The 24,608-nt window shown below is 39.3% G+C and overlaps 2 protein-coding genes and 1 pseudogene across 4 annotated transcripts in view; 2 read left to right on the top strand and 1 right to left on the bottom strand.

Annotated features, from left to right (window-relative positions):
- Ncbp1 (nuclear cap binding protein subunit 1) overlaps positions 1 to 2,055 on the top strand; it is a 44,147-nt gene extending 42,092 nt beyond the window's left edge. For both annotated transcript variants that reach the window (XM_004645215.3, XM_023705461.1), the window contains 2 exons: positions 256 to 369; positions 1,528 to 2,055. In XM_004645215.3, the coding sequence (XP_004645272.1) occupies positions 256 to 369; positions 1,528 to 1,641 (228 nt within the window). In that variant the 3' untranslated portion in view covers positions 1,642 to 2,055. The remainder of the gene's footprint in view (positions 1 to 255; positions 370 to 1,527) is intronic.
- Positions 2,056 to 7,610: 5,555 nt separating this feature from the next.
- The window catches only part of Xpa (XPA, DNA damage recognition and repair factor), a 31,073-nt gene continuing 14,075 nt past the window's right edge, over positions 7,611 to 24,608 (bottom strand). Inside the window, exons 3-7 of one of the 2 annotated variants that reach the window (XR_002818935.1) lie at positions 23,262 to 23,367; positions 20,177 to 20,342; positions 16,916 to 17,033; positions 13,719 to 13,953; positions 7,751 to 7,836 (exon numbers count right to left, since the gene is read on the bottom strand). Coding sequence is in view for 1 of the 2 variants with exons in the window: in XM_004645216.2 (XP_004645273.1) it covers positions 7,688 to 7,836; positions 16,916 to 17,033; positions 20,177 to 20,342; positions 23,262 to 23,367 (539 nt within the window). In the remaining variant the exon portion in view is untranslated. Of the gene's footprint in view, positions 7,837 to 13,718; positions 13,954 to 16,915; positions 17,034 to 20,176; positions 20,343 to 23,261; positions 23,368 to 24,608 lie in introns of both variants that reach the window. The other variant, XM_004645216.2, reaches the window with a different exon arrangement.
- Positions 21,218 to 22,679, top strand: LOC105744073 (annotated as a pseudogene).

Here is a 24,608-nt window from a genome sequence, read left to right on the forward strand (position 1 = left end):
TGGCTTTACTTCCTATATTTCGTCTTCATACTTTTCTACTGGATGGTTAAGACCAAGGTAAAGCAGGACCTATGCAACAAGAGTTGTAGCTTTTGTCCAGTCTATCTATTTAGATCAACAGCATTCAATGACTTTCTGGCATATACCACAAAGGCAAGATGGAATAAGCAGTACTTAAAGAGTTCATTTGAATTTGTTACTGAAATACAAGATTTTTTTCTATAACACTTACTCAGTATAGTTCTTCTTTTCCAGCGTTTTATCATGATCTTGACAGAGCACTTGGTAAGATGTGAAACTGATGGGACCAGTGTTTTAACACCATGGTACAAGAACTGTATAGAGAGGCTCCAGCAGATCTTCCTGCAGGTTTGTGGGGAACTTGGGTTCAATGATAATACCACTATTTTCAGCCATAAGGATTTCTCTATTTAAAAAAAAGAAACAAACCTTCCCCAAATATGCTAGGATGTTATGCAGTACCTGTAGGTGCTTTTGTTCATGTCCATTTTCTGCTGCTATTGCTCATTATAATACTGAGACTTATATTGGTTTTATATTAGAATCATAATTGCCATTTTCTGTGGTAAGGAACCCAGCCTGTAATCTAAAATGTAGAGAAAAAAAAGGAACAGTAATGGGATATAAAAGTACTTAAAAAGGGGGGCCTGGGGAGATAGTTCAGTAGAATAAGCACTTGCCTGGCAAGCGCAGGGTCCTGAGTTCAATCCCTGGTACCACTTTAATTAAAAAAAAAAAAAAATACTTAAAAAACACATGTGGGTAATAAACACTGCCCACAAGTGCTTCTTGAGGGTTTCCGCGAAAGAAAAATGTCACCACCTGCTCTCATCTCAACTATGTAAGAGTGGAACTGATTGTAAATTTAAGCTTTTAAATAGAAACTATTTCTTTAGATTTTTTTTTTTTTTTTAGCTACTACCAGTTAATAAGATTTAACAACCCATCATTCTGTAGGAATCTCTACATATGTTCAAGTATACCTAAGAACAAATAAAAGCTTTAATTTTCTGATCTGTTTTACCTTCTTAGGTTAGATCCTGTCTGGGCCACTTTTTTATAAAACCCTAATGTGTTATGTCCCAATTTTGGGCAGCTGAACAGTCTGTTAATAGTAGTGATATCCACAGGCACATGCTTCTATCACCTTGTATAATGAATTGCATGTACCTAGAAGCTGATAAGAACTGCCTGCCAGTTCCCCCCGCCCCAGCAACCCCAGCTCCTTCTCTTGTTTCACCCCATTTTGAGGCAGGGTCTCAGTTAGTTGATCAGGGTAAGCTTGAACTTGTGATCCTGCTATTCCAGCCTCCCAGGTGCTGGGATTACAGGTATACATCACCATGTCTGGTTACAAACTAGATTTATTGAAAGTGTTACTGAACATCCCACATTCCTCCCGCATCCCTCTCGTGTCCCTTTTGGGGGTGGGCTGCTGAAGGAAGTGCTGTATTTGAGTGATTCTTGCCTTTTCCTAACTTACACACCCCTTTCCTGTGTCTGCAGCATCACCAGATAATCCAGCAGTACATGGTGACCCTGGAGAACCTTCTCTTCACTGCCGAATTAGACCCTCATATTTTGGCTGTATTCCAGCAGTTCTGTGCTTTGCAGGCCTAAGGGTCATTTTTATTTTCTTCTTGTCTGAATTTTTTTTTAAATCCTAAAACAATTTGTCTTTATTTTTTGATGGTTTGGATGTTTGCTTTCTTGTAACAGCCTTTACTTCTTAAAGGAAATAGGACAGTGAAGAATATAACATTACCTTTAAATTCCCCTTGAAAGCAAATATTTCTTCATGACAATGTGAGAATGACCAGGATGTATTATATATGTGACAGATACAACTTTTCTGTGATTAGTTTGGTATTTTTCTCTTTTAAGTCCCCAAACAATAAATTTGAGGGAGTAAAACTATAGGTCAAGCTTATAAAGTAGTAAATACAGCCGAGGAACTTATTACCAGGTAGCATAGCGTTTCACTGCTCCTGGATAACCCAGTATGACTGAAATAAAACTAAAAATGTGTTTTTTTACACTTTGGTATTTTATGTTTTATCATCTTACTCTTTTTAAATTGGTGGTTTGTTACTGAAACATGCTTCCATTTGAAATTTTCACTTTAAAATATTTTTCTTTAGGACCTGCAGTATTTCTTAGTGGTACCTTGGTTCACAAACATTTCTTTCCATGATGCTAGTTGCAAATTGAACTGGACAAGAACTGTGATCAAACTCAGGAGATAGGTTCAGTGTTCACCTTTAGGAAAATTTGATTTGGTTCAAGACCATTTCTGTTTGTGACTGAACTGCACAAAGAATGAAGTTCACGAATGGTACCACTGTATGTGAAGGTATCAAATTGCTTGAAAACCGTTAGTCATTTTAAAACTAAACTACAGTCTCTGCAGGCAGCATGTAGACATCAGTTGTGAAAGCTCCCCAAGTGATGCCCTAGTTGGGAAACCACTATCTTAGACTGAAAACCTCTGGTCATTTTTCACGGCTTCTGAGAATGATTTGTCCAAGAATAAGCTGCCTGCTAAAATGGAACAAAAGTAGGTAGATTGGCTAAATCTAGACTTGGAATTAGAAGTGAATTTTGGTTTTTCTCTCTAGATCCTGGTTCAAACAATTCCTGACTCTTTCCAGTATAATATTGAGATGTAATACATTTTGTACAATAATATTGAGTTATTTAATGTTGCAAATTTCTAGGATTTTTTAGACTTTTCACTAAACCTTAGAAAATTTTACTAATTGTAGCACTATTTCTGTGCATTTGCACAATGTAATATCTTTTTTTCTATTCACTACATCCTGAGTGTATGATGCCTTGAACTTTTTCCATGTTTTGATGTATGGTTTCTGGTTTTCCATACATTTTCGTGACTACACAATATTGTCCACTCCATAGGTATAAATTTGAAGGACTTTTAAATACCATTCAAGGCAGGAAGCAATTTATTCAATAGATCAAGTTTGCATGGCACCCATGTTCTTGCCTAAATATTTTTACGCTTTTTCCATTGCTTATACACAGTATATTGTAATCAGTTAGAAATGGCTTCTCTTCTTATGGAACCAAAAGATTACCACTTAAGACAGTGGTACCTTTGTTTCTTAAAATTGCTTTGTAATACTTATACAATACATAGCAAAGTTTGGCTACTTACACTTCATCCACATTCTAGAGAAATTTGTAGGCTCTCTTTGATCCACTCCATGTATAATGGTTGCTTTTTAAAACTTCGTTGATGTGACTTTTCTCTTAGTCTGGCAACGAGTTATATGGAAAACTAAACTAGGGATTTGAAGAAATAAAGGCACAGGGCAGAGTTCATTAGTTGCTCTCCCCATTAATAAAGTTACACAGACAAAAGGAAGGTATGTCACTGTACATACATCATGCTTTGCAATAAATCAACTTTCTGTTAAATCGCACTGGTGCCATTTAACATCCTTTTGACAAAATGAATATACAGTCTTCCTAACCTATGGTTATACCTGATCGTGAAAGACGAGAGGCCTTGCCAACCTGAGCTAGAGCACTTGGGCTGTTAAGGATATCTGGATACTGGGATTCTCTTAAATTGATGAAGGTAAAGAGTCAGTAGGAGCAGATCTCAACTAGATAGCTCTGTGTTGACAATAGTGCTTACTAGTGAGTGTTAATATACCAGTTGCTAGATTTACCATATTAAATCCTTAGAACATTTCTCAGACAACTAGCTATGTCCACTTTAGAGATAAAAAATAGGCCCCTGGGCCGGCCAGATAGCTCAGCACACTAAAGTTGTACCAGCCAGAGTACACTGAGATGGCTACTGAGAGTGGGCTGGTGGCACATGCCTGTAATCCCAGTGCTTGAGAGGCTGAGAACAGGAGGATCACGAGTCTGATCTGTGTAGTGAGACCCTGTACTAAAATACATTTTTTTAGAAAGTCCCCTGGAGAAACTGCAAAAGGCTTACAGCAAAGTAGTAGACTCTGAAGTAAGACCCATCTTGTTCAAGGAGTTCCTTATCCCCATGATGGAGTAAATGCTCTTAACCCCCAAACACCAATTTTTTTTTTCTTTTTTTACCACTTGGAACTTTAAGCATTTCTATATACATGTAACCGGGATGATTTAGTTCTCCATCCCTGTGTGGATGGATTGAACCCAGGTATGGCTGAGATGCCTACCTCCTGCCCCTTTAAAAAAGTTTGAGACAGGGTCTCAGTTGCCCAGGATGGCCTTGAACTGGCAATCCTCTTGCCTCAGCCTCCAGAGTAGCTGGACTTACTAACCTGTATCGTGACTCCTGGCTTCTTTTTCCACTTTTAAATGGAAATAATTTTACAATGAAAAGTGCCCAACACTGATGGTTGACATATATATTCATGTGGCTTCCCCTAATTCTCACAATATAATCATAGTTGAAACCAGATAATTAACATGAATGTGTGTCCAGACATGATTCAGATATTGCCCATCACCCTCACATCTCTCTCCTAGCCCAGGGTAGAGTCCAAGACCCCAGTTTGCATTCACTTGCCACAACCCCTTGTTTGGTCGCACTTGACAATTTCTCAGCCTTTCACTTTGACCCAAAATAATTTTGAATAGTGCTGAGCAGTTACTCTATGCAGTGAGTCTCATTTGGATTTGTCTCTGGCTTTATTAGACTGAGATTCTGAGGTAGGTTTGTTTTAATTTAATTGGTACACTTGATACACGTAATACCATAGGGAATTTGTTCCTGTGTATATCTTGATTTTTTATTTTTCTCCCATTTCCTCCCTTCAGTCCTCCTTCCCCTCTTCATTAAAAGCTTTATTTCCCTTTTTTTCTTCTCCCCTTCCTTTCTCCTTCCCCTCTCCCTCATTCCCTTCCCATTTGAACATGTTCTTCCTGCTTCCCAGTACACATTTTGGTCTTTACCACTTGGCTTCTCACACGAGAATGCAGTATTTAAATGTGTGTCCAGTTTATTTCACTTTCACGTATGGTCTCAAGATGCATTTACTTTAAAATATCTTATCCCATTTTTTTAAACTCATCTATTGTTGGGGGGGGGGGTCTGGGCTGTTTCCAAGATTTAGCTATTACAAATTGTGCTCCTACAAATATTCTTATGTATGTGTACCACTGTGGTATGATGCCTTTAACTCTTTTGGGAAGATAAGGGGAATAGCTGAGTCAAATGGAACCTCTAGTTTTGGGTTTTTTGAGGAATCTTCATACTGTTGTCCATATTGGTTGTACCAACTTAACACTTCCACCAGCAGTGGAGAAGGGTTTCTTTTTCCCCACAGCCTTGCCAGTATTTGTTACTGGTAGATTTCTTGATGGTAGCCATTCTTTCTGGAGCAAAATGGAATCTTAATTTTTTTTTTTTTTTTTGCTTTTATTTTTATTTTTTTTGATAACAATAAAATTCTTCATAGGAAAATTTGCATGGGTTTAGGTACACAATTTCTGTACAAGTATAGGCAGACATCATCAGATTTGTACTATCACATACATATGTTATATTTATGTAGTATTTCAAAGCTTGTAGACCAAAAATGTTATTATTTTTTTCAATAATACACTGCATACATTCTTCCCAGTGGTTAATTGCTGTACAAGATGCAGACCTGTGATCCTACTTACAAACACCATTAGAACAAATCATTCTATTCATTAAGAGAATGCAACTATATATCTATCCCAACCACTTTGAATACACAGATACAAAATGGACATTCATAGTTATATCCAAATTTTTTTAAGTTCTGTTGTTGAATATTATAGGTGTGTAAACTCAGCAAAATATTCCAAAAGAGTCCAGTAGCCCATAATAGCAAAAAAGGTCTTTTTTTTTTTTTTGGCGGTCTTTTTTTTTTTATTTATTTTTGGTGGAACTGGGGATTGAACTCAGATCCTTGCGTTTGCCAGTCAAGCGTTTATCCTACTGAGCCATCTCCCCGGCCCCTTAATGTTGTTTTAATGTGTATTTTTCGAATGACTGATGTTGAACATTTTTTCATTTATTTGTTGTCTGTAGTTCATCTGAGAAGTGTCTATTTCAGATGTCTATTTTGGGATTGAGTCCTTAAATTTGGGGCTCTGATTTTTTCTTCTTTCAGATCTTTTTATATTCTAGATAGTAGTCCTTTGAAGAACAGCTGGTAAAAATTGTTTGCCACTCTGTGGGTGTCTCTTCATTCTGTTGGTGGTTTCTTGTGCTGTGCAAAAGCTTAATATTGAGATCCCAGTGGTTGATTCTTTTAATATTCCTTGTGTGATCAGGGTTTTATTCATGAAGTCTTGCTTACACCTATGTCTTTAAGAGTTTACCTATTCTGTTTCCCAGCAGATAAGGTTTTAATATTTAGGTCTTTGGTGTGGTACACGTCAGTTTTACTTTAGTTTATGGTGAGAGATACAGAACTCCAAGTTATCAGAAGGCTAGAAACTTTCTGCCCATTTAGTAGTATCAGTTTCTGCTGAGCTATGTTTAGCATAGCACATATTTAAAAAATCAATACTTTAATACGTGAAATTTTCTCTTGGGTATTCGTATAGATAACAGTTATACTCTCAAGTGCCTTGCCAGGCACTTGGGTTTGACTTGTTTTGATTTTGGTCTTTCTCCAAGTACTCTGCTTTAGAGAGAAAACAAAAATGAATATACCTTGTATTCTATTTATAATTAATTGTAAGAAAAAAAGTCCTGTCAAACTACAAGTTGAAAATACCCAGGCGGGGGATATAGCTCAGTGGCACGGCACTCACTTGGCAAGCACAAGGTCCTCAGTTCAGTTCAATTCCTGCTACCAGATGGAAAGAGGGGGAGGGGGATCCAGTTTACTCCAGTCCAAATTTTTACTAAAATAATACTAGAAAGTCCAGTAGTCAAATTAATTGGTAATTCTGTTGAAAAGAGTCAAGGAAAATCTGACAAACTTGATCCCAGTGCCTAGGACAAAATAAAGTTTAGGGTGTCACTTCCTTCCTTAAATGAACATGGGAGCAACCTTTCTTCCCTCCCAGGATTAAATGAGAATACCCATAAGACACTAAGCAGTAGTTAGGATAAACTCAGTACCTTTGGTCAACAGATACTTAACCTTGACAAACGCTGTTTTCTATGACAATTCAGCATTTGGGAAGAATTATCCAACCATTAACAAGAAGACCACGTAGCAGGCCTCTCAGATACAGAAACATCAAATTCCTCCAGCTCACTGTTAACTCTTATTATATGTCAGGACACTGTCCAGCAGGAGCTTCCCACTGCTCCTGTCTTGGTGATCAAAGCAGTTCCTAAAAAATCTTACCCAGACTCTGATTTACTGATGTAGCACCATCTCTGTTTCTTTGGTTGAGTCCAGTTCAGTCATCTTTGACCTTTATTGAAAGCTCTTCCTCCAGCCCCAGTCTAGGATTTACTTTGGTCTCCTACACCTTGATTTGTAGCTCTGCCACTTTACCTCCCCCTTCCACTCAGTGCGTGGAAACTTGACGTCCTGTCTAGCCAGACCAGCTGGACTGCAGCTGCAGTTTGCTCTTGAGCACCGCCACAGGCACCGCCGAAGCATTCATCACCTGCACTGTGCTAGATTTTGAACAGGGCCAATGTAAACTTCCTTTATTTAAATATAAAAGTCTGTTTCAAAATTAACTGAGCTACAAATCACATTTTCTCATATGTCAGCTCGTGGCCGCACACGGTACAAGTCTTGCGGTACATGTCATCTTCTAAGCTCTCTTCTGGGCCATACTCGTGCTCATGAGCAGTCATTTCTCTTTTCCACACACTGCTTCTTACCGCTCGTCGCAGTTCTAAGGAAAAAAAAGATTTTCAGTGGAATCCAAAAAGAAATCCCCTCAGGCTTTCAGTTGTATTTGTGTATTTACATAATACATGGTTTAATTTCATAATAAAAGTTGATCACAAATTAGATAAGCTTTTCTACCTCACCTGCTCAGCCTCTAAAATAGTCATTGTAGGAGAGATTCAGAGATGAGTATGTGGATTAGAAGGAGCATAAGACAAAAGAGGGTGACACATCTGACAAGGGGAATCAGCTGAGACAAGGAAAGGCAGTATCTGTAGTTTCCACACTTGTAAGTCCACAGTTACTTCTATTAAGAGGCAAATCAAAGTTTGCTAAAGGCAAACTAGAAGACCAAGAACTTCACGCTGATGTGTTTTCATTCTTAAGAACTGTTTGTACAACTGACCTATTAAGTTCTTTGTTTTATAAAGTAAGACCATTATTTCAGAAAAGGAGCTATTGATAATTATTACAAATATAATAATATAATTATATTATTAAAACTCAAGAATAAAAATCAGAATATTAGCAATAGCAAAGAAATGGAGAGTTAACTTCACTGTTTTGCAGGCAGAGAAACTGAGCAAAGATGGTATGTGGACCCAGCTTTTCTCACTCTGATGATTACAGCTTTTTGTGCTACGTCATTTTGAAGTCATCCTACAAAAATATTTGTTGGATGCTTTGAAAAGCAGCTTAAGGCAGCAACATTTTAAAAGTGCACAGTACATATTAGCTGAGGAAATTTAACCACTTAGTTCCCACTGAAAATGAGTTGGTATTTCTCAGTTTCTAGTGAAAAAGCAACATTAACATTTTTACGTGTTAAATGTTACGTGTAATTTTTAACGAGAAATACACCAAATTGGCTTTTTGACAGCAACAGTACCTAACAACATTAATAGCTTTCATAATCTAAACCATAAAGTCAACATGTACCAAGTAATGGCACACTTTCCTTAATCCATTCTAGACTTATGGTAGTATCAAAATACTATTGGGAAGCTAGGGAGATAGCTCAGTGGTACAGGCACCTGCCTGGCAAGCACAAGGTCCTTAGTTCGATTCCTATTACCAAATAAAAAGACTAAAGTACTACTTCGAGCTGGGCATGTGCTCCCCATTTGAAGTCCAGCACTCTGGGAAGCTAAGGCAGTAGTATAATACATTCAGGCCCTCTGTTGGTGACTTAGCAATAACTTTTCTGAAAACAAAAACACAAAAAGGGCTGTGAATGTAACTCAGTGTGAAGGTCCTGGGTTTAATCTTCAGTGCCATCAACACAACAAAATACCAGGGCCAAATAGCTCTGCAGATTAAAGTGCCTGCAAGCACGTGCAGGGGCCAGGGTTTGATCCCCAGGCCTGCTGTGCCGGCCCCACCCTTGGGGTGCACTGAGATAGCAATTGAGACTGGGCATGGTGGCGCATGCCTTTAATCCCAGCTGTTGGGAGGCTGTAGACAGGCGGATCACTATGGGTCTGTTCTAGTAGTGAGACCCTGAACACCCTGTAGATCCTTCCCTAAAAATGAAACTAAGATACTACTTGGACTTTCATACCTTCTGGCTGAACATATGATGAGGATAAAAGAAAACATGTATGTACCAGGCATTATTTGTAAACACTTTAAATGTATGTAATCTTCAACCCTGAGATAAGTACAACTATTACTTGGCTTAACCAATAAGAAAACCAAGGTAAGGAAGCTATGGGTTGTCCAAGGTCAGTAGCTTGCACTGGTAGAGGTAGCATGGCCTGGGTCCACATTCTTTACTAAGCTGTACTGCCTTTCTCACCAGTGCAGTGTAAAAAACACTTCTGTTTTATTGTCAAGCTTCAATGTATATAATTCTACAGTTTCCAGCCAGGGAAAAATCAAGTTCCTCCAGATTCTCATGTGTTTAGAATCTCTAATCATTGCTTCTCTAAACTTCACAATTTTTCCCTCATTGGAAAGAACCCCAGTTTTTCCAAATGTATCTTAAATGTCCTTTTCTTTATTTTTCCTTAAGACATAAGTAATAAGTGATGCTGACCAGAACTGCACAGATGCCTCCTGGTTTGAGATAATGTAGGAAGACACTTCCTGTGAGGTCTAATAGCTGCTTTTTACTTTGTTCTGATATAAGGCATTGTGGGAATTTCCCTCATAATATCTCCATTGAGAAAGCACCTCAGAACTTAACTGCAGCCTAATCATATTAACATCTCTGCCAAGTTGATTAGGTGGACTTAGGTGGAGAGGTAAGAGAAAAATTTGCTTAACACTAAAAGAATACAATAAAAATTTAGCTTTATAGCTGTTTCTTGTATCAGACAAGGAAATTATAGATAAAAATAGAATGAATCTTGAAATTGTAGACTGGAACTTGATATACTAGTTTGAGCTCAGATTTTAATTTGTAATATATACTGTATGTACACACAGAGAAAAGGAGACAGTGATAGTATTTCATGTAAGCAAGCAAAAGCCAGCGCTCAAAAAATTACATCAAGGGCTAGTTCAAAGAGTTGGGTTTTTTTTTTTTCCTGTATTTTAGGGAAGCATCTAAAAGGTGTGCAGGGTCTCACTACTAGATTGGACTCAGTGATTCTCCAGTTTGCAGCCTCCCAAGTGCTGGGATTACAGGCATATGCCCAGTCTCAATTGCCATCTCAGCACACCCCAGGGGCAGGACCAGCATGGCAGCCTGGGGATCGAACCCCTGGCCCCTGCATTTGCTTGCAGATGCTTTAATAAAGAGATTTCCACAGCAAAATATAAGATAATTTGAGCACCAAAATAAGAACAGAAACTAACCAAATGCCATTGCAAGAATGAGAAAGTAATGAACCTATACTAATAATAAACAGATGGGGGGAAAGAGGCTGTAGAATGCTTGTATCCAACTGGGTAAATATGAGGGGAGTGCTGGAGTTAGAAAACCCATCTTGTAACCATCAAACTAGACTGATCCACCCAGAACCATCCATGGAAGGATCTAGTCTAGTGGGAAGTATTGAAAAGAAACAGGATGTTCACTATTTTTGTGTATCCAATTAAAAAAACCAGAATCACTACCACTAAGAGCAAGACACACTGTGCCTCCAGATGGGAGGGACCGATACGTATCACACACTGTCCCTGTCCTGAGATGCATGTACACCTAGGAGTCAACCAGCAAGAAATGGCAGAAAGCCCCAAGTGAAAAATGCTGTTTCTAAAGAGGGCAGGGGAAGGAATGGGATTTCTTCAAAAATGTCAGTGTCACAAAAGACTAGAATTATGAAGACTGTGAACAGAATTTACAGAGACATGGTACCCAAAGCCCAGTATCTGATCCTAGACTGGCTCAATTTCTAAAAGGAAAGCACTAAAATGGACATTACTAGGTTAGCAAAACTAAAATGTGGACAACTGATTAGACAAAAACACTATTAAATTTGCTAGCTAAAGTAAGTGGTTAAGGGCTACACCTATGGGGAAATACGTACTGTAACATCTACAGCCATGTTAGGAAAGGGGTGGAGGGTGGTGATATAATTTACATTTGAGTGATTTAGATGGAGACATACAGAGAAAGCATGCAAAAATGGTGCAGACAGCAGAGTGCTAGTCACAGACCTACAGGGTAAGGGATATATAGGTGGTCCTCTGTTCTTAAGTGTCCTAGCAACTTTCTGTAAATTTGAAGGTTGTTTTTGTTTTGTTTTTTGGCAGAACCAAGGATTAAACTTAGGCCCTTGCACTTGCCAGGGAAGCGCTTATTCTACTGAGCCATCTACTGGCCCTTGAAGTTTTTCCAAATAAAGCTTAAGAAAAAGAACCTAGCCTGATGGAGATTCCACTGACCAAACAGACAGTTTTTGAGTATCAAGTAATAAGAGGAATTATTTGCAATACTTTAAATCTGCTAGATCAAGTGGTTATTTTAAAAAACAATTTTTAAAAATGCCTGAGGAAAACTCTTCTCTGCAAAAGAAATCAAATAATAATTGTACAGGAATAACAGCACCTGCCTGGCAGGCATGAGTTCATGTTTGATTCCCAGTACCAAAAGAAAAAAAAGACAAAACTAGAAAAATTACCATTTATACCCACCCACCCTAATAAACTGGCACAGGTAAGATTCATCCACCCTTCAGTGAGAGCTGACGGCAGGCCTCCACATGTGGTGCACCCCTTAGGAGATACTCCTACAGGGACATTCCACTGTGAGTAAATGCACCATCACAAATCTGCAGGCTCAGTGCACAACAGCTGGCCTGGACACCACCAGTGCCTGTGTGTGAAGAATTAAAAAGACTCTAGAGTAGAAGACAGCTGCTACACTAAAAAAGCTATGAGGGACAGTGACACAATTGAGGAATGTTAAATATAGATGACATAAATTCCTGTGATACTATTTTAGCTATGAAAAAGAATGCCATTGCTTAGAAACATGCTGAAGAATTTATAAAGAATCATAATATCTACAGATAACTCAAATAAGGGTTAGCCAAACAGCTCTGGATTCAAGCACCTGCAAGCAGGCGCAGGGGCCAGGGGTTCAATCCCTGGGCCTGCTGTGCTGGCCCCACCCCTGGGGCACGCTGAGACAGCAATTGATATTGGGTGTGGTGATGCACACCTGTAATCACAGCTCTTGGGAGGCTGTAAACAGGTGGATCACTACAAGTCTGATCTAGTAGTAAGACCCTGAACAGCCTATAGACCCTTCCCTAAAATACAGAAAAACCCAAATAAATGGATCAGCAAAAATAAGACAGTAAACATGGCAAAATGTTAACACTTGATAAAGTATACATTTAAAAAGTAAACAGTATGGTTTTTGCACTCACTTAACAATTTAGGGATGGAGAAATCAACTCTGCTGCTGAGACTGAGAAAGACTCAAAGGTGAGATGGCGCAAGCGTGGGAAAAGGCCTGAGGCAGCCTTGGGAGCTAAGGGACAGGGCAAGTGTACATCCTCCAGGGAGGCTGGAGACTAACCTGGCTCACTGGGCATAGCTTCCTGGTCCCCTTAGCCCAAGATGTCACAACACAAAAGCAGATACCTACAGACTACCTCTACTGCAAATGCACGAAAGCTTTCATGGTCCAGTTAGTACTGACATCCTCAGGGACTGTTTGTACTTTACCCAGAGAACTCTCTCTCTAAAACCTTAATATGAAATTGGACTTCAGTATCAGTTTTGCTAATGACCATATGCAAAGAAACCAAATGTTGTTTATAATATAAACTTATAAAAGAACTAGCTGAGGAAGACCAGATACTTCTAAACTGGATGGGAGTGTAAAAAAGTACTAACTTGAAGGTGCCCCTTGTTACCTGAAAGTCCTAATAACACACAAAGCTTGGGTCTTCCTTTGTCCTCCCAAACTAAAGCAGGGTAACAAAGTTTCCCTCAGACTCCTCAGAGAAGCCCCAAAACAAACAGCGCCACTGGCCCAGAATGTACAATGTCCACAAACTAAGAAGGAATCTCAAAATGGGATTTTTCTCACCCATCTCCCAACGAGGGGTGCATAATAACATTGGAAGTTACTTCTCTATCATTACTAACAGCAAGCTTAATTTAACTTGGAAAAAAAGCATCTCTGCCTTATTTGTGAAAAGGAAATGTGCAAACAAAACACATTCTATGCATTTGTGCCAACACAAAGTTCTCAACAAATATGAAGGCCAAAATATATTGCTTTTTTTTCTAACTGAGGTAAACTGAGCAGTAGGGATCCTACTGTTTCTGTGTCTGCCTTCTTGGATACAAGCCACAAATTCTGTGTACTTATATATACCTTATACTATTTACATACTATTTAAATTGCCTTTTATAGTAAGCTCAAGTCTTGAACTGCTACAATAGATCATATTCTAAAATCAGATAAATGTAATCTCTTACCTTCCCATAAAGAAGTAAACTTTGTCAGCTTCTTTGTGGATCAAAATCAGAAGACCAAGAGGAACCAGGTTCCAATTTCTTTTCAACTAATAACCTTTAGACTTGCTTCTATTCCTCTCTGTTCTGAGCCTTCTGAGCAAACTGCACAGTCAGCTCTTTGTGTCTAATCTCTAGTGTCTACTCCACTCTCAGCCCTCTGTGGCCTAGTCAGGAGGACGGGAGCATCCACCAACCTCTAAAGTGAAGCAACAAGAAGAAGCCATAAGTAAAGAAGGCATCATCACACTGACCTCTCTACACACTGCACACCAGAAGACAGTGAGTCACAATTGTAAACCCAGGGAGGCCAAATCCAGTCATAATAACCAAAAAAGAAAAGAAAACCCCAAGAAACTGAAAACCATTTGGTTTTTTGTTTTTGTGGAGACTTGGAAAATAAACCACTCATGTACCCACTCCCAGCAGATTTCCCCAAACGGCATGCTTCATTTAAATGAGAAATGAACTAAAATTCAGAAATTAATCCTACAAGGTCTAACTTCATTTAAAACTTCAGGATGAAATCTGAACTGAAGGATAATGAAAAGTTGATAATGGTTAACAGCTACTTAATAAGGCGAAAAAGTTATGTTCAAGTTTCTTTCTTTAAAAATTCCCACAATAACTATATAAATCTTTTTTAAAAGTTCTATTCACATTAATATTTAAGACACTGAATCTACGGGAAAAAAAAAAAAAGCATGAGATAAAATAGATTCCAAAACCTTTTATTAGACAAATTATAAGAACTGTGTTGGGGCTGGGGAGATGGCTCAGTAGAATAAGCACTTGCCTGGGAAGCACAAGGGCCTGAGTTGAATCCCCGGTTCCACCAAAAAAAAATGAAAAAAGAACTGAGTTACCTCTAGGTGACATCTTGACTAGGTCACAGAATTAGTGTAACAAAAAACTACACATAACCCTTTAAAAAAAGATTTCATTACTTTGTACATTAATCAATACTTATGCTTTTATCCATGTTATTACCTACATCAAAATACCATATGAAGAGAAGCTTAAGAGGACAAAAGAAGGAAGAGCTGAGATGGCTTCAAGTAGCTGGTAACAGAAAGCCTGGCCTAAGGAGCATGTCCTCTTTCACAACCCTTTCGTCTTTTTACTACTTTCTTTACCTTTACCAGCAGCAAGCCTTGCTGTTGGAAGATAAGAAAGGCTGGCTGTAGCACCCTACAAAGATTAAAGAAAAGGCCTGTTTTCAAGATATCTTTCCAGGGAGATAGCTCAATAGAATAAATAATTGCTTGCCTGGCAAGCGCAAGGGCCTGAGTTCAATCCCCGGTTACACAAAAAAAAAAAAAACTTTCCAAATCCTTTCATTTAGTTCCTGGTGGATTTCTATGAATACTGTGACACAGCAATGGCTAATTTGGGGAATATTTTTTTAAGTCAAATGCTCTTTTTATGTCACAGTTTGGCTCCAGGAAACCTCTGCAGAAAGCCATAAAAATGTACTTACTTTCTAATTCAGTTGATAAATAACTGATTTATATAATAACTAGAAAGATGTTTCACATAAGATTATCTGTCTTGATGAACTTCAGAAATGATCAACAATGCTACCATTTTTATAAAAAGGATGATAGCATTTCAAAATATGACAATAACAAGTATAACTATGAAAGATGACTATATAATTTTGTGTGTGTGTATATATGTGTGTATTCTTGCTTCCTGACCAAATTTGCTGATTTGTTTTATAAATACAATTTTTAATGGCATCCACTGATGGCAATTTCAGTGGGATATCAAAGCTTTTTCTGTCTCATATCTTATAAAGATCTTGTAAAGAGGAAAAATTTTTTGCCAGGCAACATAGCATACGCTTATAATCCCAGCACTTAGAAGGCTGAGGCAGAAGGGTCACTAGTTTGAGGCCAACCTAGGCTCCATAGTGAGCCAAATATAGTGAGATCCTGTCTCAAAAAAAAAATTATGACTCTTTGGGCTTCAGTTTCAGAGGAAGACAAGTCCTTTGCACTCCTGCTCTCATCATTACCAATTACCCATCATGCTCCAGTAGGATCTGAGTTTCTCTCAACAAACGGTGACTCCAGCATTTCTATTAGCACAGTGCCTGGCACAGGACAGTAATGGATGGATGCAAAAGCATGGTTATGGGTGAATGCATGGCCAAGTGAGTGCAGAGATAAACAGGGAACAGAGAATTGCATGGAAAGACAGATGTGTAGACAGAAGACTTTCAGTCAAGAAAACCTGGTTCCAGTCCCAACTCATATTAAGAGGCCAGCCCACCTTTCTGGGTCTTTCAGTCACATATCAGTAAGTGATCAGACTAGCTGACATCTGAAAGCTCCTCTAACTGCTAAACTAGGTAAGACTTAGCGTGGTGTTTTTGTTGTTGTTACTGTGGTTTTTCATTTTGATCAACTAGAGAGTTTTACAGTATCTGTTTAAAAAAAAAAAAAAAAAAAACACTACTAATCCTATTTAAGATCTAACCTATAGCAAATCCTTGACTAAGGAACCATGACTGACCTTAACCTGACACTATTCCTATATGCAAATATCACTTACATGTTCTTTTTGAAACAGTTTCACCATGTAGTTCAGGCTGGTCTTAAACTCACTCTGTGCCCAGGCTGCCCTCAAACTCAGAATTCGCTGTGCTCTCTTGCCTCAGCCTTCCAAGTGCTGGGATTACAGCATGTGCCACCACGCCCGACTAACATACTCTTTAAAATGCACTGTTGGGGCTGGTGAGATGGCTCAGTGGTCTAAAGCACCTACTTAGAACAAGCTAAGATAAGCAAAAGCACAGCGACCGCGGTTCAATCCCCATCACCACATGCCAGCCAGCCCCGCCGCCTGGTGGGCTGAGCTGGCCACACACACACACACACACACACACACACACAATCAAACAATCAATCAATCAATAAATGATTTTTTTAAAAAATAATAAAATAAAATAAAATGCACTGTTGTGAGACTTGCACGGTGAGCCTGAACCCCAACCTGCTGAGGGCAAGTGTGAGTCATCTTATTTCCACCCCATGGAAAATACCACCTTTCAACCGACTGGTGATATTACATCTTTAATGAGAAAGAATCTAGCTAAAGGGTTTTTGCTAAGTGGGAAAACACAACCTTTCATGACATAAAATGTAGCCACTTACCCTTTACTTTTTTATTGAATTTCTTCTGTTTCATTTTTTCTCGGTTTTCTTGTCTCACTTCTTTTGCTTCTTCTAGTGCTTCCTGACTACCCCAAACTTCAAGAGACCGCTTCACAATCTGTAACACAGTCCACACTTAAGATACAAGGACTCAAGAGTTGCAAAATATTGTAATTATCAAACTCATAGAAGAATGACTTAATTCCAGTATAAATTTATACTAATCTGATATTTAAAAGATTTAAAATATTAATAAGAAATGAATCTCATAACACATCTATCTCAGCCTAGCAACCTTCAGTAATGTATGCTGGATTACAGTATATAGTATACAGAGAAAAAATGTCCTCTGACCTTATCACTGTCACAGTACAGAAGGATCTAGAGAAACAAATGGGGTCACTAAGCTTGACGAATTCTCAGGCCTACCAGAGCGGTCTGTTCACAGATTAGGCACATAAGACCTAAATGCAAGGCCATCTCCAAAAATCTCCAACTAAGGAAACCACCAGTTGCTACTTCTCATTTCTTTTTTCTCTTCTTTTTCTTTTTAATTCTATTTGGTTGGTACAGGGTCTTACCACACAGCTCGGACTCATAGCGATCCTCCTGTTTTCAGCCTCCCCAGCGCTGGGCTTACTGGTGTGCCACCACACCTGGACCCTGTGGCTGCCCTGGGGGAGGGGCCAGCGCGGCGTGAGGTACCAGGGGTGGAACCCTGGTCCCTGGCTTGCACCAACTTGCCGAAGCAGGCGCGTTTTAGTCGGCCTAGCTATCCTGCCGGCCCCACTACTTCTCATTTCCTCCTGGATCAACAACTGCTTCCATCCACTTGACTAAATTCTACTCTACAGAATATGAATTTTTTTTAAAACCGTGGTATCTAAGTGACCTAAAAAGTCTTCATTCTAGTTTCAAAAGGTTGAATTACATACCTTTACTCTAAGAAAATAGTTACACAGTAAGAATACTTCAGGATATGTTAAGGGAACCAAAGTATCAATCAGGATAACCAAAACTATTTTCTTAAAGTGATATACCTCTATTTCATATATTCTAAGACATCACATTTTCCACAACTTAGCACCCCTGGAAAAGCTGCAATACCCAGTGTTTAGGGTACGTTAACAATGGTGAATCAAAACATAGTTTAGAAGCACTGGACTAAATACAAAAAGTTTAAAAATAAGTCTTTTTGCCTTGCATTTTCCTTTTTTTTTTTTTTTAATTTTATGTATTTAGTACAGGGTCTCACTACACAGATCAGACTCACAGTGATTCTCCTGTTTTCAGCCTCCCAAGTGCTGGGATTACAGGGGCATATCACCATGCCGTCTCAGTGTCTCAGGGTCAGCATGGCATGCCGAGGATCGAACCTTGGTCTGGTCACTGTGCCTGCCTAAGCAGGCGCTTTAATCCACCGAGCTATCTGGCTGGCCCTGCATTTTCCTTCTTATATATCCATGAACATGACACAGTATATGACAAACCTATAGTGAAATCTAATGGTACTATTTTAATAAATGTAAAAAACACTAAATGACAAGAAAACCTGAGCTGGTTTCATGAACAGTTACTTTTATAGTCATTTTTAATGGTACAGAAAATAAATGGTGAATCTTTCTTTTTTTCCCCTTCAGTCCTGAGGCTTAAACCCAGGGAACTGAGCAATATCCTCAACCCCTTGATTTTTTTTTTATTTTGAGACAGAGTCTTGCTACATTCCCCAAGATGGCCTCAAAAGGGCAATTCTGGGCCCAGATTAGCCCCAGGATTAGTTGAGATAGCTCAACAGTATAAGTACCTGCCTGGCAAGCACAAGATCCTCAGTCCAATACCCAGTACCAAAAAGAAAGAAAAAAATAGCTGGGTGTGGTGGCACATGACTGTAGTACCAGCACTTGGGAGACTGAGGCAGGAGGATCCTTGCAGGTTCGAGACCAGCCTGGGCTACAAAGTGAGCTCAAAGCCAGCAAGACTTGCATAGCAAGACCCTGTCTCAAAAAGACGAAAGAAAAAAAGGTAATTCTCATCCTCAGCCTTACAAGTACCAAGAATCACAGGTATGTGTCACCATGCCTGGCAAAAGGTGAACCTTCTTATTGGTAGTTTCATATTTAATGAAATTTTGTGCATACAGTACTTTGTTTCACAATGTAGCTTAATTTTATTATAAGATGGGGGGGTTATTTTTAGCATATTCAAATTCAAACCGTATTCTAAAGAATAGCTTCCAGGGCCAGGGAGCTAGCTCAGTGGAATAAGTGCTTGTCTGACAAGCACAAGGTCCTGAGTTTGATCCCTGATGCCACCAAAAACAGAGAGAGAGAGAGAGAGTAGCTCCCAATATTTGAATGTACTTGCACTGAAAATTGCAATATTCGGACTGCTTTGGAGCAGATACGACTAGCTGTGGCTCTAGGCGACATGCCAGGGCACTAAGAGGCCTGGCCACTAAGTGCTACTACCTTGGCACATCTGTGGCTTATTTGTGGCAAGAAGAGTTGTGAAGCTCTGGAAGTCACTGGAGTGCACAAATGCTTAATAGCATTCCAAATGGTATTTTCCAAATAGACTAATTTTAGGCATTTGTGAAATATATATATATATATATATATATATATATATATATATATATATAATTTATTTATTTTTGTATTTCAAGGAAGGGTCTACAGGGTGTTCAGGGTCTCATTACTAGATAGGACTCGTGGTGCTCCACCTGTTTATAGCCTCCCAAGAGCTGGGATTACAGGCACGCCACCATGCCCAGTCTCAACTGCAGTCTCAGCGTGCCCCGGGGACGGGGCTGGCAGAGCAGGCCCGGAGATTGAAACCCTAGCTCCTGAGCCTGCAAGCAGGCACTTTAATCCGCTGAGCTACTTGGCTGGCCTGAAAGTAAAGTATCTTTAAAGAGTTTTTGTTTTGTTTTTTTGGGGGGGTGCATTGTTTATTGATTGATTGGTTGGAAGGGGATAGGAAAAAAGGTAAATAACATCTGACTCCTAAGCTTTCTTAGTTTCAGAATTGTACTCCTAATGCCACCAGCCAAGAACATACTTCTCTCAAAGTGCCACAGCAAAAACCAAAATAAGAAAACACTGTGTTATGAAATGTCATTCCATGACTATGACACATGTGCAAAACAAAAGAATCCTTTTCACTCTGTGTAATAAACTATGAACCTAAGTGTAACTAACTTAAGATTAAAAATTCACCTAGGCCTGAGTCTAAATTTCATGAATACAACTTATTAGAGACCTGCAGCTTTAAGTAGAGTTTCATATCTCCCCACTGTGAATGATGAGGGTTCTTCTTCACAATGAACTTAAGAGCTGGTTCTCTTTTTTCTAAATCACAATCTTTTAGAAGGTATTCTTGCTTTGCTTCTGTTTTGGTAATAAGCTTATGTTTCTCATCGGGATCTCTGTAAAGAGAGTAAGTCCATTATATTAGTTATTTTAAACAAACTAAGGTTTCAAACAGCCCAGCAAGCATTGGGCATAAAACTCTCAAAGCGACACAAAACACTTTTTCCTGGCTATAACTCTCAGGTTCAAATTAGTAGCCTAGAAACTTTAAAGAAATATACTTGATCTTTTGCTTACTCTAAGAAGTTAAATTACTAACAGAGCCATGCATTAACACTTTAAGAATTTCTCATAAGTCTTTTGTATTTCAAAAGGAATTTGAAATGATTTCATAGAGAAAATATAAATAGAGCACTGACTCAATAAGAAAGAAAGTGTAAACTGAAGCAGAAGAGCAGGGTGGGCAAGAAATGAGGAGCATGGACTGACTGGCTCCAGCCTCCTCGATATGGCTGCCTCTGAATGCATCAACAGCTAGGCAATGACGGAGATAGAGTCCACAGCTCTTCTCACCCGCTTGCTATCCATCCGCATGTCCGGTTCTGTTCAAGGCACTCAGAAAACAGCCTTGTTTTTAATGAGGGATAAATCAAGCCTTATTCTCATGAGGCTTTCATCCTAATTAGAGGACAACAGTCAATAAATATCACGATAGGTCAAATTTCTTCAAGAATACAGAGCCCAGAGAAGTTAGAGAAAGTTTCATATGCAAGGGTAATCAGAGACCACTGAGGAGGGTCAGCCTGGCAGAGGCCTTAAGTCTGAACAGCAAAGAAAACCCTCTCCAAAGGAACCTTCGCAGAGGCCAGAGGGGAGGAGCCTCCTTTGCACCTAGAGCTCACAAAGAGCTGGTATAACCAGATACTCAAGGCAAAGGATGGCGAACAGTGGGATGAAAGCGCTGCCATACCGGGCCTTGCAGTGAAGATATCCTATGCTCAAGAGAATCAGAAACCATTCACAGAAGTAATCTGCATCAAGCTGGCAGCTGCAGTAACTACAGTTTCAACTTCAACTCCACGATGTTTCCCTTAGCCAAAAACGCATTAGGTCGTTTTCCGGTGCAAAGCATTCAACAAATGGTTGCAAGGCAGAGCCACCAGAAACGTACACCTGACTTCCATGACAAATACGGTAATGCTGTATTAGTTGGTGCAGCCATATTCTGTATTGCTGCATGGACCTACACAGCAACACAGACTGGAATACAATGGAACCTGTCCCCTGTTGGCAGAGTCACACCCAAGGAATGGAGAGATCAGTACTCATGCCAGCTGATATGATACTGCTAAATTATTTCTAAATGAAATCATAATTGATGCCAAGTAAAAGCGTTGTATATCCATTAAAATATGGCCTATTGGAGAAATAAAGTATAATTGAAACCTTCAAAAAAAAAAAAAAAAAAAGGAAAAAAGAAACTATTTATAAAGCCTGAAAAGTGGGGAGGGTGGTGAGAGAGCACTGAGCGGCCCCAGCAACGGTGACTTCGACTAATGCAGGGGAGGTGAGAAGTGGATGAATTCAGGCTATAGCTTGAACACAGAGTTCAGTGGACTTGAATTCCACACAGAACAGTATAGTCACAGCCAGTGAATGAAGCCAGCCTTCACTGACCGCTGAACACTCCAGAGCTCACTAACACAAGTCGGGAGGAAAGAAATCAAAGGTTCTTTCAGGGATTCTATCACAAAACCTACTTAAGGTGGGATTAACCTTAAGAAAACTAAGTAAGAGGCCTGGGGAGATGGCTCAGTGGAATAAGTGCTTCCCTGGCAAGTGCAAGGGCCTGAGTTCAATCCCCAGTTCCGCAAAAAAAAAAGAAAAGAAAACTAAATAAGGCCAAGTGTGGTGGCCCAACCTGTAACCCCAGCAACTCAGGAGGCTGAGGCAGGAGGATCACTGGGAATTGGAGGGCAGCCTGGGCTGCAAAGTGAGTGCAAGCCAGCCTAAACTACATAGTGAAACCCTGTCTCAAAAAAAACAAAACGGGGGCTGGGGAGATGGCTCAGTGGAATAAACACTTCCCTGGCAAGCGCCAGGGTGTGAGTTCAATCCCCGGTTCTGCAAAAAAAAAAAAAAAAAAAACAGATTTGATCCCACATATATGCTGGCCCTACCCCAGGGCACGCTGAGACTGCAATTGAGACTGGGCATGGTGGCACCCAGTGCTTGGGAGGCTGACAACAGGAGGATCACTACAAGTCCGATCTGTGCAGTGAGACCCTGTAGACCCTGTACTAAATTCATTAAAAAAAAAAAATTTTTTTAAATAAAAAACCTTAAATAATTGAAAGGTATAAATGAAGAGAGAGGACATGCAGCCTGTGTTCCTGATTATGTTTAACAGAAACAATGGGTGCGATATACCAACACAAGAGTTAGCTGAGTAAGCACTAGCAATAGGAGAAGCACATGGAAGGAGGAGGATTATTCTGGGGGGATATATAACGGAAATGAAGGTAAAGAGAAGAAAAAGAATACACAGAAAAACATGATTTTCTCCACCTATTCTCTCTAAGAGGGGAACAAAAGGTGACAAGAATATTCTGGGCTCTCTTGCCTTCACTAAAGACCCCACCTTCTGACTAAGGTTTCTAGACACCAGGATAAGGGAAGAAGGAACAGAGTAACCCTTAGGAAAGACAAGAGTCAAGAACCAGCTACAGAGAGATGGGGGAAAGAAAGGGCAAGAGAAAGCAAAAGGAAATTTCTACGACAGAATCATTTCTGTCTTATGGGGCATATCATAAGCTTTGCTAAGTACAGGCTTCCTGTATTTCTTTGGAAAAAGGGAAACCAGTGAAATTTTAGGAAACCTTTCAAATTAAAACATAAGAAAATATCAAATCCAAACATATTTTATCACTGTTTTGCCTCAAATTATATATAGACACATTTTGCTGCCAAAATATATATATATATACACATTACATTTCAGTAATTAAGAACACCATCTAAAAATAATTAAATACCTGCAGTTATCACAAGTTGCCAAATCAAAGTGATTCATAAGATAGGAATCCATAAATTCTTTCCCACATTCTTCACATATTGTATAATCAAATTCCATAACTGGTCCTAAAAAGAGAAAAATAAATTTCTTAAATTTCCTTTTTTGTGACTAAAACAATATATTTTCCTCTATTTTATTGGTTTATCCTTGTATGTTTTATGCCAGACATAAATGTCTTTAATAGACAAAATGTTGATTAAATAATCTCATGTCTAAAAATAATGTTTTAAGAGGAAAAAAACAAACTAACATGAGAGTAAAAAGAAATATGAATGCAACAAGTATTTCTGAACTCCACCCAAGTGCGCAGCTCTGGTGTCAGTGCTACACTGCTGCCGTGAGATGATCACACTGGAGTGGTTGAAAATAACAAATTTATCATTTAGCAGTCTGATGGGCTCAGAGAGTCCAAATCAAAGTGTGTGCACGCTTCCTGCTCCTAGAGCCTCCTGAACTTCCTGACCTTCCTCCACCTTCAAAGCCCGCAGCAGTGTTTCTCACACCACATTGCTCACCCCTTCCCTAACCGCGAGGATTATCCAGGATAATCTCCCCTAGGGATTGAACTCAGGCCCTTGTGCTTGCCAGGGAAGCACTTATTCCACTGAGCCACCTCCCCGGCCCAGTCTCCCCTCTTAAGGTCTTCAACTGTATTTGCAAAGTCCCTTTTGCTCTAATTAGTAATATTCACAAATTTCCTGGGATTAGGGTGTGGATATCTTTGAGGGGCCACTGTCCTGCTGACTACAATACTGCAAGCACTTCATGTTAGTCCTGAGGTAGGAGATAAGAAATTGGCTTATGACAGTAGAGACAGCACCAGTGGAAAACAGAAGAACAATAACAAACAAGGCAGCAGCAGAGACCATGCAGAATTCACTTCTAAATGAGAAAACTTTTTCCCTCCATCCCATCCAATACTAATTCCCTCTTTCTGCAGTTTTCAACTACTGGATTATAATCTCCTATTTAGCAATGTACCCTCAACATGAGCACAGAAACTTCTCTAGGCAAGGTAAAAACTATAGATTTTTTAAAATGGATTTGTAATGCCTTTAAGAATTGGTCTGAGGCCAGAGAGATGGCTCAGTAGAATAAGTGCTTGCCTGGCAAGCACAAGGGCCTGAGTTCAATCCCCAGTTCAGGAAAAAAAAAAAAAAAAAAATCCTCCATTTCAAAATTAGAGAAAAAGGAGGGCTACAAGGAAAGCCAACATTTTGGCCCTAGCCTTCTAAGGTCAATTAAGACTCAGGACATATGAGAACTTGTACTGTAACGTCATGTACCTCGGTAGTGTCCCAAATTT

Source organism: Octodon degus, unplaced genomic scaffold (genome assembly GCF_000260255.1).
Source record: "Octodon degus isolate 3935 unplaced genomic scaffold, OctDeg1.0 scaffold00221, whole genome shotgun sequence".
NCBI lineage: Eukaryota > Metazoa > Chordata > Mammalia > Rodentia > Octodontidae > Octodon > Octodon degus.